At 43.6% G+C, this 14703-nt stretch overlaps 1 protein-coding gene across 3 annotated transcripts in view; it reads right to left on the bottom strand.

Moving 5' to 3' along the window:
* The window catches only part of FRMPD1 (FERM and PDZ domain containing 1), a 134360-nt gene that overhangs the window by 12772 nt on the left and 106885 nt on the right, over positions 1–14703 (bottom strand). For all 3 annotated transcript variants that reach the window (XM_069474449.1, XM_069474450.1, XM_069474451.1), the window contains exons 6-11: positions 11412–11519; positions 7917–8012; positions 3486–3611; positions 2175–2294; positions 1165–1301; positions 53–179 (exon numbers count right to left, since the gene is read on the bottom strand). In XM_069474449.1, the coding sequence (XP_069330550.1) occupies positions 53–179; positions 1165–1301; positions 2175–2294; positions 3486–3611; positions 7917–8012; positions 11412–11519 (714 nt within the window). The remainder of the gene's footprint in view (positions 1–52; positions 180–1164; positions 1302–2174; positions 2295–3485; positions 3612–7916; positions 8013–11411; positions 11520–14703) is intronic.

Raw genomic sequence — 14703 nt, 5'->3', positions numbered from 1 at the left:
AGGTCTCACAACAGACAGTTGGGTGGGTCACCAGAGGCCACTGTGACATTACCTTCTGTCGGGGTTCTAGCAAATTCTGGTTCCTCTTCATGTGGAAGCTAATGGCTTTCTTGATGTCTTTGCCTTTCATATTTCGGAGTAAAGTTGGAGATATGAAGTTTTCTATTCCCCAGTCTTTCCTGCCATGAGACATTGGAGACAAGGAGGCCCATTTTTGCAGTGTACTTGGCTCTAATGAAGAGCATAAGTACATTTGATTCAGCACTTCATGTTCCCACAATACAGCAATTATGAGACTCATTCTCCACTGGAAGAACTATATACATATTTTTCTTTCACACACACACACACACACTCCACAAAAATCACCACAGCCATTCAGGAATTAAACCCCATTGATCATTCTGGGAGCTCATTACTCTTGGAGTAGTACTCTATTAATCAGAACAGGAGTTCTCAATCTTTTTCACTACAACCTGTGTGACAAATGACAGCACATGTATAACACTCTTATGGGGCAACACAGCACCAACGAATCTCCAAGGCCAAGCTTCAGAATGATGCCAGCCAAGCAGCCTCAAAGTCTCCCACAAACTTGTTGAAAATACAGATTATCAAACCTCACTCCCTAGAGATTTGACTCAATACATCAGGGGTAGGGCCAAGGACCTGCTGTATTTTTAAAATATGATTCCCCATCTGATTTTGATGCCCAGACAGGACGGAGCTGAGATCTGGGGAGGGGCTTGGCAAACCTGGGTGATGCCGCCCAGAGCAACTCTAAGCTAAGAATCAGGAGGTGTTGGAATCCTAGGACTTGAAACTGCCCTAGTGGGGATATAATGCACTAGGAATTTGTTCACACCCCCAGGAAAAATTAATTTCCAAGGCATTCTTGCCCTAAGAAAAGCTTAACACTAAAGTTGTCAACTGATTTCCCAAGATATCCCCCAGGAACTGGGAGTTTACAAGGGGATCCTGTGTCATTCCATCTGGACTGGAGCAGCTAGGATCTGCCATCCAGGGGAGCCAGGCCGGGATGGAAAGGTGACAGACAGATGGATGGGTAGGTGGGTGAATATCAGCTTTCTGTGGCATCTGGCCATCCCGGACAGGGGCCAACAAGTTACAAGTGCAGTGCTGCTGCTGTCCCCTCCCACTCACTCTATATACTTCAAAGAGATCTTCTGTGGCTGGGCACATGCATAGGTCCGCTCCTGGATATGCAGGGCTGCGAGCCGGAGTGCAGAACTGCATTTCATTTCTACAGCAAAGCGCTCCTGGAGCACATCGCTGCAGCTCTAGAAGAGAATGGATAGAGCAGTTAGGAAACAAGAACGGACATATTGTGTCCCCTGGTTCTCTTAGGTGAAAGGTAGCAGGACCAGGAGCTCAGCTTTGAGAGCAGGCTCTGACAGTTCTTGGCTGTGTGACCCTAGTTAGGTTACCAAGACTCTCTGAGCATTGGTATCTTCCATTGCTAACTGAGAATAAACCTACCTTACACAGTTCCCGTGAGGTTTAAATTAGATAATGTGTATGAAAGCAGCTATAAGGCACACATTATACAACATAAAGTATTGATGGCATTGTTGTTATTATTCTTATTATTTTCTGCAACCATTTCTGCAAGGCTTTGGGCACATTAATCCACCTAGTCTGGGTTATCTCGTCTGTAAAACGGTGATGGCCCCCCAAATAATTCTTTTTCATCAGAATAAAAATGAAATAATAACTCTCACCTAAGGAGAAACACCAGGCCAGGGGTCAAGGAACGACTAAGTGGATGGTTCTGCCACTAAGTGGGTGACCCCAACAAATCATGTGACCTTTCCAAAACTGAGTTTCATCATCTCTAAAATGAGGCTTCGAAGCACTAAAGCCCCTTTTAGCAATACTAACTGTAATTCTAAAGATCCTAAAATGGTATTAGAAAATATATCATCCACATTGTGGACTAAGCCTGAATTTCATTATTATATTGCAAATCTCCTAACATAGCAACCCAGTGACAGAAAAGGGAATTCTGAAGGATAATCAAGCCCATCCTCCTTCAGATAAAGATAATCCCTATCAGGGAATTGCTTAATTGCCTTGAGGTTATGTTCAAAATAACCCAATGTGCCATCATTGGGAACAACCACTGTTATTTTAGGAAGCACAGACATAGTCACCTGCAGATAGAGGTATTCAAAGGCCACAGGGTCTTCTTTCAGGAGGTCCAGGGGGTCCTTGGGAACAAAACACACCCTGAAGAGGCAGCGGTAGTCATGTGACTCCTCCCTTTCTACCACCTGTGAGGGGTAAGTAAGGGAGATATTATTAATCTTCTAACTGCTTTTGTCCTCGTAGTTATTTTACAACACTACTTTTTAAAAAAAAAAAAAAAAGACAAAGCTAGTCTCAAGAGATTTCAATTTTAGTGCTTCCCAAGATAGCCATAGACCTTGCTCCTAATTTGACTTTCTTTCCTATAGGTATAAAGGATTCTTTTTTATATAGGAAATTTCTTTCCTATAGGTGTAAAAGATTCAAAAGGATGATGTTTCCCACTGACCCATCTCTGAGTTCCCCTTTCAAGAGAAAACCGCAGTCTCCAGTTGCTCGTGTGCCCCTTCCAGAGACAGTCTATACACACACACACACACACACACACGCACACACGCACATGTGTCAACATATGTATATTCTTTTCTCTTCCACACATAATATACATACCATTCTGCATCTTACTTTTTTTCACTTAAACTATTTTAGGGATTTAATTTGATTTTCTTTCCCAATGCAAATGGAAGTAATTAAAAAGTCTGCAAGCAGCAAACCTTCTAACAGGTGAGTGACTGGGTAAGAACTCATCTGTGATGAAGAATGCTCATAGGGGCTTCTATGAGGTCTTACCTTACTCATGCAGTTCCCTCACTTAAAAAGCCCCTTACCATTTTCCAATTATTGAAATCCTACTCATCTTTGTAATAGTACACACTCAACGAGTATTTGTTGACTTTAAAACACTGGTACAACAAATTACTGAATGATTGAAAGATTGAGTGGTACAGATGAATCAGCTGTGTTTGCCCTATCCTGCCATCAGGGACCATCTTGGGGGCTAAGACCCACAAAAAGGGCTTAGACACAGGAACAAATGCTTCCCTAACATCTCAAAGGCAGCAGGTTCAAGGGCAAATCATCAGAGATGGAAGCAAAAGATTGGGGCTCTGTTAGCTGGATTATCTGCAGAACATCACCTTACCTCTCTAAGCCTCTGTCTTCACATCTGCAGAATGGGGATCTGAAATCTGTGCCCTGATGAAAATCAGGCCTGATTCTTGTCCTCTTATGCCCAGATTGAGCAAGCTCTGCCTTCTGGGGCATGAGAAGTGCATCAAACCTGCAGACATCCTGAGCCCTGTCCCCACAGGTTCTGGCCGAGATGTGCAGCCAGCCCGGCCTGTGCCTGCCAGGAGCAGGCAGCTGATCCTCCCTACCTGCTGGATGAGCTCCTCCTCATGCAGCAGGTGCAGCTGTGAGACACTGTATTGTTCTTCCAGGACCAGTGCAAAGTACTCGATACTTCGGATCGACAGCTTCTCCTTCACTGTGAGGATGATGTCCTAGCAGGCATAGAGAGGCACAGGGGTCATTTGAGAAAAGGGAAGCCTTCTCTGGCCTTCTCTCTGCTTCTCGGTGCAGCTAGGGAGAGAAAAGCCTGTGCTGATGGGCTCACTGCCAACTCAGGCAGGGCTCCAGCTCCCGCTCGTCAGGCCCCTTATGGCCTTGCACCCACCGCTGTCCTCTCCTCGGACCCCAGCATGCCCACACGGCCACACTGGGAAGGTTGAAGCCATCCAGTGGGCGCTTCTGCCTCTTTCCTCAATGTTCCTGGATTCATCTCCTCTCTGGAATTCTCAGTTTGTGTCTTCAACTGCTTACTAGGCAGAATCCTACCAACCACTTGTGACATGACTGAGGTAAATCTCTGAACCTCAGTTTCTTCCTCTGCAAAATGGAGGATAATGATGCCTGCTTCTCAGAGTGGCTGACAGAATGGAATCACAATTAATTCTGTGCATTACAGTTGCCATGTCACACTCCTCTTGTTCACTCCAGAGTCCCTGTGTCATTACAAGGGCTTTGCTGCTCAGCGCTTTCACACATGCTGTTCCCTCTGCCTAGTATACTTTTCCCATTGCTCTTTACAAGTCTGTTTTTTTCTCATCTTTCAAGTCTCAGCTCAAAGGCCACCTCTTCCGGCCACTGAATAGAAAAGTAAGTGTCCTTGTTATTCTCTGTCCCAGGTTCCTGTTTATTTCCCTCATCATTATTCAGCATTATTTTCTTCAATTAACAGCTATAGTACAGTGAATGTATTCTAAGCCTGCACTACCACTTGCTAGCTGTGTGTCCCTGGATAGATTGCTTACTCTCTTTATGCCTATGTTTGCATCTGTAAAATGGTAGTAATATCAACACCTACCTCACAGGGTTGTTGTGTACATTAATTTCCCCATAAAGGCACTTAGAGCAGTACCTTGTGGATGGTAAGTATCCAGCACGTGCTAACTGCTAGTGCTTCCTTTCTTGCGTATTGTCTTTCACCCTGCTGGATGGTGAACTCCCTGAGAATGTGGACCTTGCCTGTCTTGTGCGCCATCAGACAGTATATCCAATGCTTGGTTGGCACTTAGTAGATGCTCAGCAAATTTTCACTTGATGAATAAATAAAAATCATAAATGTCCTGCTAGAACCTCAAATTCAGTAAGTCCCAAACCATTAGGTGTCACCCCACTCCTCCTGCTCCCAATTCTGAGTCCTCTCTCTACTTGTTCCATCACACCCCATAACTAACCAGTGACTGAGTCCTGAAGAGTCTATCTGCTTCTGTAACTCAACGACATTAATTCAGTGCCTGTGGTGTGCCAGGCATTGTGCTGGCTATGATAGAAACCCTGTCTCTTGACTCTGTCCCTTCTTCCCCACTCTTCCACGTACGTCTGCCTTGAGCTCATGTATTTCTCCTGGCTTTGAAGGGTATTGTTCTGTGGACCTCCCCACCACCCAACCATTCTCTACCTTGCATCTAGAGCAAAGGTTGGCAAACCATAACCTGTGGACCAAATCCAGCCCACTGCCTGTTTTTGCAATTAAAGTTTTACGGGAACATAGCCATGGCCATTCACTATAACAGCAGTGTTGAGTAACTATGACAGAGAACCTGTGGCCTGAAAAAAACTAAAATATTTACTATTTGGCCCCTTACAGAAAAAGTTTGCTAATTCCTAATCTAGAGGAACTTGTCTAAGGCTTGTACTGGTCATGTTCTCCCTGGCTCAAGAACATTCAGTGGCTCCCCATGGCCCACTGGCCAAAATCCAAATTCCTCAGCTTAATATTCAACCCTCTCAAGTATCAGGTGCTAAACTACTCCCTCATTATCGTCTCCTGCTTATCTCAATGCACCCTGCTCGCAAGCCCCGTACATTTGCCAAACTTGCCCACCTCTGGGTCTTTGTTGGTGCTGTTCCCCACGTCTGGATGCCGTCTTCAAACATCACTCCTGACCCACGCCTGTCAAAGTCCATTTGATCTTTCCACATCTGCTATGTAGGCTAGCACTCCCTGGAGGCCTTTCCTTGCCACCCAGCTGGAAGCTCTCTCTCCCCTGAGCCCATACCACACTGCTTCTGTCCCACTTTCATGGTCCTAAGCATACTACCCTTTGTGACTTATCCCCAGGTCTTAACTCCTCACCCCAGCCCCATGCTATGACTCTGGGCTTCCTAACAGGGTGACCCTGGGTAATTTGTTTCTGTATCACCAACAGCCAAGCTGGTACATAACAGCCAAGCTGGCACACAAAAATGCCTGGCACACAGAAAGTCTCAGAAATGTTTCCTGGATCAAATAACATATTCTTTTCCTTGATTTAGAGAAAGAGGGCTTTCTTATATAAGAATTTCTCTTCCCTTGGTAAGGGAGCCGGGTAGAGAAGCCACTGATGCACTGACAGTGATGTTCCTTTTTGCAACCATAGGATTTGTTGATATCCACCTCTCTCTCTTTCATAAAGAGCTAAAAGATTTGCTTTAAAAAATTTAGCTACTACAGACAAGTAAGATTAACCAGTATTATACTGGCTAAGTCCTTGTTCATTTTTCCCAACTCTCTTTATCATCTTGAGTTTAATTCCTCTGTGATGCGGGCTTTTATTGTAAATACCACCTCAAAAAATTTTTGGCCACCAAGGGAGGACTCACTTTAAAGAAATCAACCCTTCCAATCCTCTTTGATCAAAGATGACAGAAATAGAACTCTTGTCTAATTTATTTGCAAAATCTTTCCGTTCATGCAGAATGGCAGAGAGATAAGCTCCAGCACAGAGTTCAAAAACAGTCCAAGTTTGAAGCCAGTTATGAGCTAGCTGACTTTGGCAAGTTTTAGACCTCTTGGACCTATTTTCTCATCTGCAAAGAGGGGATAACACTGGTCACTTCATGAGGTTACTGGGGCATTAAATGAGGGAACATACAAGGAAGTGCTTGGGAGAGTGTGTGGCATGTAGTAAACACTTAAAATCTGTTCCTCCCTTCCCTTCCTCCTCTGGGCTTGGAGCTTCCTGGGTTCAGAGAGGTTTTCTCCAGCTTCTTCTAAGTCATGTTTAGGAAGGAATAGGATAGGGCATTTGGAGCAGCTCTCTAGGAATTGCCAAAGGAAGATGCCAGAGAGAAACACTAGGTATGTGTGTGCATATGTGTGTGCATTGTGTGCATGTGTGCATGTGTGTGAATGTACTGTATGGATGTATGTGTGTGTATGTTTGTCTTAGCTACTGTCTATTAGCTATAGCTGCATTGGCCCACCTGAACCTGGTCTTCCCCAATACCAGAAGAGCTGGGCTCGATGTTTCCTCTTACAATTTTTAATGTTTAAACAACTTATTTTGCTTCGTCACTGCAGCCTCACTCCAACACTATTTACTCCCTTGTTTAAGAACCGTCAGTGCCATCCCCTTATTATCTATGGACAAAATCCAAACTGTTGTTTCCTGGCATCTGAGGCCCTCCATAGCCACTCCTCCCCCAAGAAAATGGCTTGTGCTCCACTCCTGCTGGATGGTTCACTATTTCCTGGGCAATGCCCATTTTTATGGCTGTTTTAGTCCATGTGACTCCCTCAGACTGATGTATATGCCACCCCTCAACTGCCCTGTCCCTACTTGCCCTTATTGAGATCTTAGTTGCTCCCAAGAGCTCAGCTCAGGTCCAGCTTTGTTTCCAAGCCTTGTCTGATGTCTTGACGGGCTGGAACAGATGGTTGTCTTCATTTGCATGAAAAGCATTTCCTTGTCCCTCTCTTCACAGCCCTTATTTCATCCTGCCTGGACTATTGGTAGAGTCTTGAATGTCCACCCTCCCTCAACAAGACTGCAAGCTCCTTAAAACAGAGACCACCTTTTACCAAGCTCATTAACCTCTGTCAGAGTATCTCATATGGGGGAATTTGTTCCATATAAGTTGAACTGACTTTAACGCAGAATAGAACATCCAGGGTCCTGGGCCTTTCCTGACATCTCACCTGGGCTTTTAGCTGCTCTAGAGTGTCTTGGGTAGCAGGTGGACTCACAGACAAGAGGCAGGGAGGCCTGGTGATTAAGGATGAAAGCTTAGGAGATCTAAGATGACCTTGGGCAAGTCACTTCATCCCTCTGAGTCCTGATTTCCTCCCCTGCAAGACGGTGATAAAAAATACCATCTTGCTGGGCAATTGTACAACTAAATGAGATAACACAGTGCTTGGCTTATTGCAAGTGTTCAGACCATGGTGGTTAGGAGACCCAGGCAGATGCAGGGCAAGATGCCTGGAGGTCCTAGGAGCCAGCAAATTCTCCTGGAAAGAGGTTCAAATTTATTCTTAATACCTTCACGGTTGTGTTTGTATCAAACTTGAAAGCTTTTGTCTGTCCATTCTCCAAGTACAGCTTGAGGACATTGGGCATACACAGCAGAGAGTTACCCTGGAAAACACAAGAATATTGTTGTGTCCCTGTCACACCCTTCCTGCCCCTGGGTGTGACAAATCCTTGGCCGCCCAGCCCTGTCTGGTTTAGAGAGCAGGATCTTCCCCAACCTCCTCACCATGTCAGGGGTAGCTTCCTTGCATTTGGGAATTTCTCCAATGGACAGGAGGCATGCTGTGTCAAGGGACACTCATGAGAACTGTCAGATATGACAAATGGTAGAGAGGGCAAGCCCTGCCATGAGCATACTGATATCACTGCACAATCCTGTGCAATGTCTTCATGACCATCACCTGACATTTCGCTGCTGGCTGCCACCCTTATGGGATGCAAGCTGGCAAGCCAGATGGCCAGCATGCATCCTGTCCGAAATGGGCCTTTCTGAGATTGTTGTACCCTGCCTGGTGGGGCTGGGATGGAACACTCCCTCAGAGCTTCCCCCACCCCCATTTGATTGCTGCATTCCCTGTAGTGAAACATCACCAAAGGGCAGAAGGAGGCTCTCCACCTCCACTCGCCCCAACCATCACCCTAGATATGTGAGGCCTCCTAAGGGACTCTGCCACACTTGGAGGGCTTTTTGGGAAAGAGGCACAGGACTGTCTGTGTTTGGTGACCCCACACCAGCCCGAACTCCTGGGGTAGAGCACGGCAGGGTTTTGGAGAATCCCTCCAGCTCTCATAAGAAGTGACCTCTGAGCGTTTAGGTGCAAATACAAAGGGCCCTCGGTGCTGGTGTCCCCGAGAAGCACTGAGAGATTCTAGAGTCCCCAAGATTTGAGCTAGAATCACTCCAGCACTTATATCTATAAAGAGTTTGGGTCGATAAAGAAGTTTAGAATCTTTTTCAAAACACCTAACAGCCTTTTCAGATGAGAATCGTGCATCTTCTAAATACAAGGGTGCTTGTATCTTCTCAGCAAGACTCACAATCATCATTCTCTATAATTTTTTTTAAACCACAGTATTTTTATGGAAGGGAAAGGAAGAGGTTCATATTCCAGTGCCATTTCAAACTCCATTAGGATGCAGGATTTCAGACTGCTCGCTCTGCTGTCATCTTACTTCTCTGGCTTTGGGTGTTTAGAAATCTTAAGCTTTTGATTTCCCAAGTGAAAAATTTTTCCTTGGTACTTTTCTTTGTGATTTAAAAGGCCTATAAAAAATACATCCATAACAATATCACATTACTACCATTTACTATTCTCTAAGGCTTCTTCTAATTTTTATCTATATCTGTAAATAGTTTTAGAGAGCTGTAATAATAGAACATACACAATTCTATGTTCAGTTTTTACCCAACACATATTTCATATACAATTTTTATGTAGGCTTAGTATTTATAATTTTAATGGCTTTAAAATATTCTATTGAGTTGAAATATCAGAATTGATTTAACCATTCCTCTGTCCTAGACATTTAGTATTTCTTGCATTTTGGGGGCTATTTTAAATACTGATACTATAGATATCCACATCTTTAAATATATGAAGTTTTGCTTTTAAATTATTTTATAGACTACCTTAACAGAAATGCAATCTCTGGGTCACTTTTTATGGCAGTCACCAAGTTTTGTTTTTTTCCACCCCAAAAAGTTTAAACCAATTTACAAAAGCCACTAGTTAGTGGACAACTGTAGTTACTTTCTCAGCATCAGGGCATATGTATTTTCTCTATTTGTGCTCATTTACTAATATACAGGATCATTTTTTAATATTTTCCTTTGTATTTCTTTAACTGTGAGCACATATTTCCAGTGCTGGTTTACTATTTCAGATCCTTCTAGAGTGACTGTGCATTCTGAGGCAGTCTTATGTCCCAAGGGGAAAAATTTAACTAGCAATTTTATCAACCTTTAAACACTTGAAGGGATGAGTTAGACAGGTCACAGTGATGAACTCTCACGGGTTTCACTGTCTCTGCCTCCTGTGGTTGATGCAGAGTCTCCCGTCAATTCCCCTTGGGTGCCCCAACTGCAAGTCTTTCCAGAGACACCTTTTTCAGAGAACGCTGTTCCTCTAAACTCCCTATCCCTCCAAAACTCTGAACCAGTTTTGTAGCCAGTTCAGGTCAAAACTTGTCTTTTTCTGGTCTGCTCAGCATAGACACCAGTGAATGGGAGGTCGTGGTCATTTTAACAAACCACCAACCAGGTGATCTGGTCCACACCTGTAGTGCCCTTATTCTCTACTTGTCCTGCTACCTGGTTCTCACTCTCACTACTCATCACTATGCACAGCTCTTAAAAACTTGTATGGAATATAAATTTAATTTGCTAAAGAGGTTCAATCCATTTTCACAAACACGGACAGAGACTCAAATATTGCTGACTGACAAAATCTCAGGTCTTATCTGATTAATGCATTAGGGCTCCCACTGGACCCTTCCTGAACAAATCCACCTTTCTCTCTTAGCTCTAACTGAAAGTGTGCTCAGGTAAGTAGCAGGATAGGTAGGACGTAAGGGTTCTGTGGATGTGGAACAGGTAACCTGGATCCATTGTTAAAATGGCCATAACCCCCACCTGCCCCCATTTGCTGGTGTTTATGGTGAGAAAACCTGATAAGAACAAGTTTTGACTTGAAAGTTTCAAAATCTAATCATGATTGCTGATTTCGGAATGACATAGTTGTAGACCACTGGGGGAATATTTGTAAATTATGGATAAATATGGATTTTATCCAAGAATCTGCATTAATATCAAACTTTAGCCAACATTTTTCCCTTTACAAATTTGTCTTTTGAACCCCTAACTCTGGGTATCTCCATTTCAAAAAGGACTAGACAGCATGTCGTGGTGAAAAACCAAAGAACTGAAGTCACATAGACCGGGCGCCTGCATTTTCTTATTATGTGATCTTAGAGGTTAAATCTCTTAAACTCTTAAGCCTCTGCTTCTTTTATTAAATTCCCTTTCTTGCAGGGTATTGTAATGACTAAGGATTATGTATACAAAAAGTTTAGGTCACATAGTAAAGGTTCAACAGATGATAGGCTCTTAAAAAAAAAAAAAGCAATCCCTACCATCACCATCACTATTATCAATATATCACCTTCAGAGGTAATAATAAGTTTAAAGATTCACAATGAGAAATTAACTATTGGAATCTGTTGAAATTTCATGGGCAGGAGAATGGAGTCACAGAGTAACAGAGGGCCAGATCCAGTGCTTTTCTGCCTGGTCCCCACCCATGGCCCACAGCCCCAACCAGCTCTCCTTGTCCATGGTCTGCTGACATCTGACTGAGAGGGTGCACAAAGCCTGTAGCAAATGTACTGCATGCCCTCTGCATCCTCTCGGTGCTGTGAGAATCCAGAGGGGCAGGGAGTTAAGTGCCAGAAGGCAGCCTGTCACCTTCATGAAGAGTAATCTCAGTCCCCTGACTAGTGGCGCACCTGGCTGTGTCCACTGACAAGCACTTCCTCAGCAAAGTGCACCTTCACGGGGTTGGTCTTCAGCCTGGCTCTCTTCTCCTCAGTCAGGAAGGATGATTTAGGGACTCCCTGAAAAACATTAACATGACACATTTTAGAACAGTACTTTCATAAAAGCCATGTGTATCTTCTCATTTCTTTAAAAAAAATAAAAAACAACCCAAAACTTTGACAGCAGTTGCAGATTTTATTTAAACCCACAGGAAAGGATGACATCCCATTAAAGATCTCCTTTCATAAAATCTAGGGATCCCAACCCAGGCAATGTTCTCCTGTGTCTGAGAATAGTTGAAAAGTCAATGTGGTAGCAAAATGGCTGTGATATGATAAAGACAAAGAGAACTGGCCCATGAATGAGGAGACCTGAACTCCAACCCTAGTTCTGCTACTCTAGTGTTATCAGAACTACCTCAAACATAAATTCTTATGAAAGAAAACCAAGGGGGTATGCGTATGTGTGCACATGTGAATGCATGTAAAACAAAACAAAACTCTGTGTGACTTTGGCCAAGTCCTTGCCCCTCTCTAGCCTTTAGTCTTCCCATCTATAAAATGTGGGAGTTAGACAGGGTTCCCTGAAGCTCTGACCTTTGTGACTTATCCTTGGCCCACATTTGCTCTTATCCTTTGGGTAGCACTCTCTTTTCCCAGAGGTAAAAAGAGTCATCACAGGTTGCTATGAGTATATGGTGAAGCCCTTGGACTAGGCTGTATCAGGCCAAATTGTAACCCTTGATGAACAGCATCTTACATGATCTAGACCAACAGGGTGTGATCTTCCTGGATGAAACCCTGATACACCATTTCCCAGGCTAGCATTCTAGTTCCCCTGGCCGGGACAGTCCTTTAGGCCAGCCTCTAAAATGTTTATGTGTGTAAAAGTATCAAGATGGAAATCTGGGCCACATTCTGTGAAGCTGAGAGAAGAAATACATAACAGAAATCAGGGAAACTGCTAGAAACAATGTTCATATACTCCGATGTCAATAGACCAAAGCCATGAAGTACATGAAATGAATATGTAGCCCTGAAATTTTAATACAAGAATATGAATGTGATCTTACAGGTAACTAGAACCTTGGTGTGACAGGATTCATGACTATGATTCAGCCTCTCAATTACACAGTTTGCTTTAAAATTAAAAAAAAAAACATTTAATAGGAGAGGGGGAAATAGCAGGGTTCCCAAAGAAGAAGTATACCTACAGGAATTACTGGTCTTCCAACCAGAAGGGAGGGAAAAAATAAGGGAAAGAGAAAGTTAAAGCCCAAAATTAGTGATGAGACTATCAGATTCCTTTGAATGAGTTCATCAAGACCCCTATACCAGGTGAATCAAGGGGGTTCCTGGACCTATTATACGTACTAGTTGGCATCACCCACAGAACAGAGAACAGAAGAAATGTTAGGAGATTTAAGATAGTCAAATAACAAGTCTCCCAGAAAATGAATTCTGGGAAATTCAAAGGATTCAGGAAAACACATATTGGTAAACTTGTCATTAATTCTTGGCAAAATCCAAGACAAGAGATGGTCACAGAGCTTTTAGACAGTGATCACTAACAACCAATATGGAGTTACCAAGAATAAGTCAGAGCCAACCAAGTTCATTTTTCTTTTGAAGATAGGATTCCAGATTGGTAGGCCAGGGTTCTGTGGACATAGTAGTATTCCTTCATTCTCACAAAGCATTTGATAAGGTCTCCTATAATCCCCCCGTGGAAAAGGCCAGATGCAGAGCCATTAGGTGGATTCAAAGGTAGTTGACGTATACTCAAAATAGTCCTAATTTCTAACTAAGCAACTTAGGCTCCCTTTGGCTCAATCCTCATCAATGATGTTTAGCAATGAATACTTTGGTTGAAATCAGAGAAAGTGAACTTACCAAACCTGTGAATGACACAGAGCTGCAAGGTGTTATCAGATTGGGGGAAAAGTCAAGGAACTGGGACTCTCAAAGAAGAGTACATGGGAAACTTGAGGACCAGAGACAATGGGTCAAAGGCCAGGAAATCACCAAATAAATAAATAAGAGGAAGTAGGAAGGCAGGGCTGTCAAGAGCTGAAGGGAACAGGTAAAGTGAGTGCTCAAAGCAAAAGGTACAAACATCACCACCCTAAACACTTGAAGGTATGAGAAATCAGGGGCAAAACAGAGGAGAGATGCAGAGAGAAAAGGAATCTGCAGGAGGTAATCATTGTTGTCTCTCACCCTAGGCAAGAGTTAGGCCCAGGGCTGGCTCATGGCAAAGAAAATCAATTGGCCTGGAACTGGAGGAAGTGGGAGGATTTGGGAGGAGGAGGTTCCCTGACAGCAAGGGAGATGACTACAGCTGATGACTGTACAAATAAGCCTTTCAGCTCCGCAATTCCCTGGCTGTAAAATCAGGGCCAGAACACTGAGGCAAAGCAACATGATTTGACAGGGATTAATGTGAAGTGTGACATTGAGGATCCAAAAAATCAATTGCAACAAGCCTGGGATTAGGGAGATCTGGCTTGGAAGCTATTCATTTGAAAACCAGCTCAGTATTCAGTTGGCCACAAGTTTGGCCCAAGCCAACAGTGTGACCGGGCCTGCTAAAATGTTAACCCAAACTTGGGCTTCACTAGCATGCTTGGTGCATGTCATTAGTGCACCCTCTAGTCCCCTGGTACTCAGCACTGGTTGGCCACTGGTAGAAATGTGTTCCTTTCTGGTTTCCACCATTTGGGAGGATCACCATTAAATTGGAATCTGTCCAGAAAGCTATCAGGGAAGTGAGAATGCAGAAAAACACATCTAGGAGGAAAAGTTGATGGAACAGTTGGTTAGCCAGAAGAGAAGGCTACACTTTCAAATCTTTGAAGAGCTATTTCATACACGGTGGACTTGTTCTGAACTTGGACTAGTTGGAGGGGGTCACATGGTAAGAAGAGCCATTCTTACATTTGCAACCACCCAACCAGGAAGCTGGCTGCTTTGAGACAGAATGTGCTGCCATGAAAATGCCCAACCTACAGGCCCCACTGTGTCCCCTATACTTTTACACCTGAACATGAGCTCTGCTACCTGTGTACCTCAGCATTTAGAACATATTATAAACCACCTACTTAAATCCACATGAACCATCTAATATTTTAAAGAGACAATCTAAAGGATATGAGCTACCCATTATTCTAGAACTTCTAAGCTCTCCCTGATTTCTGAATTAATTCATCAGAGAGCAGCAGGCCTGAGCTGATAAAATCTCTTTGTGCATGTTTTTGCTGAA

Source organism: Eulemur rufifrons, chromosome 7 (genome assembly GCF_041146395.1).
Source record: "Eulemur rufifrons isolate Redbay chromosome 7, OSU_ERuf_1, whole genome shotgun sequence".
Classification (NCBI taxonomy): Eukaryota; Metazoa; Chordata; class Mammalia; order Primates; family Lemuridae; genus Eulemur; species Eulemur rufifrons.
This window is presented reverse-complemented; position numbering and strand designations above follow the sequence as displayed.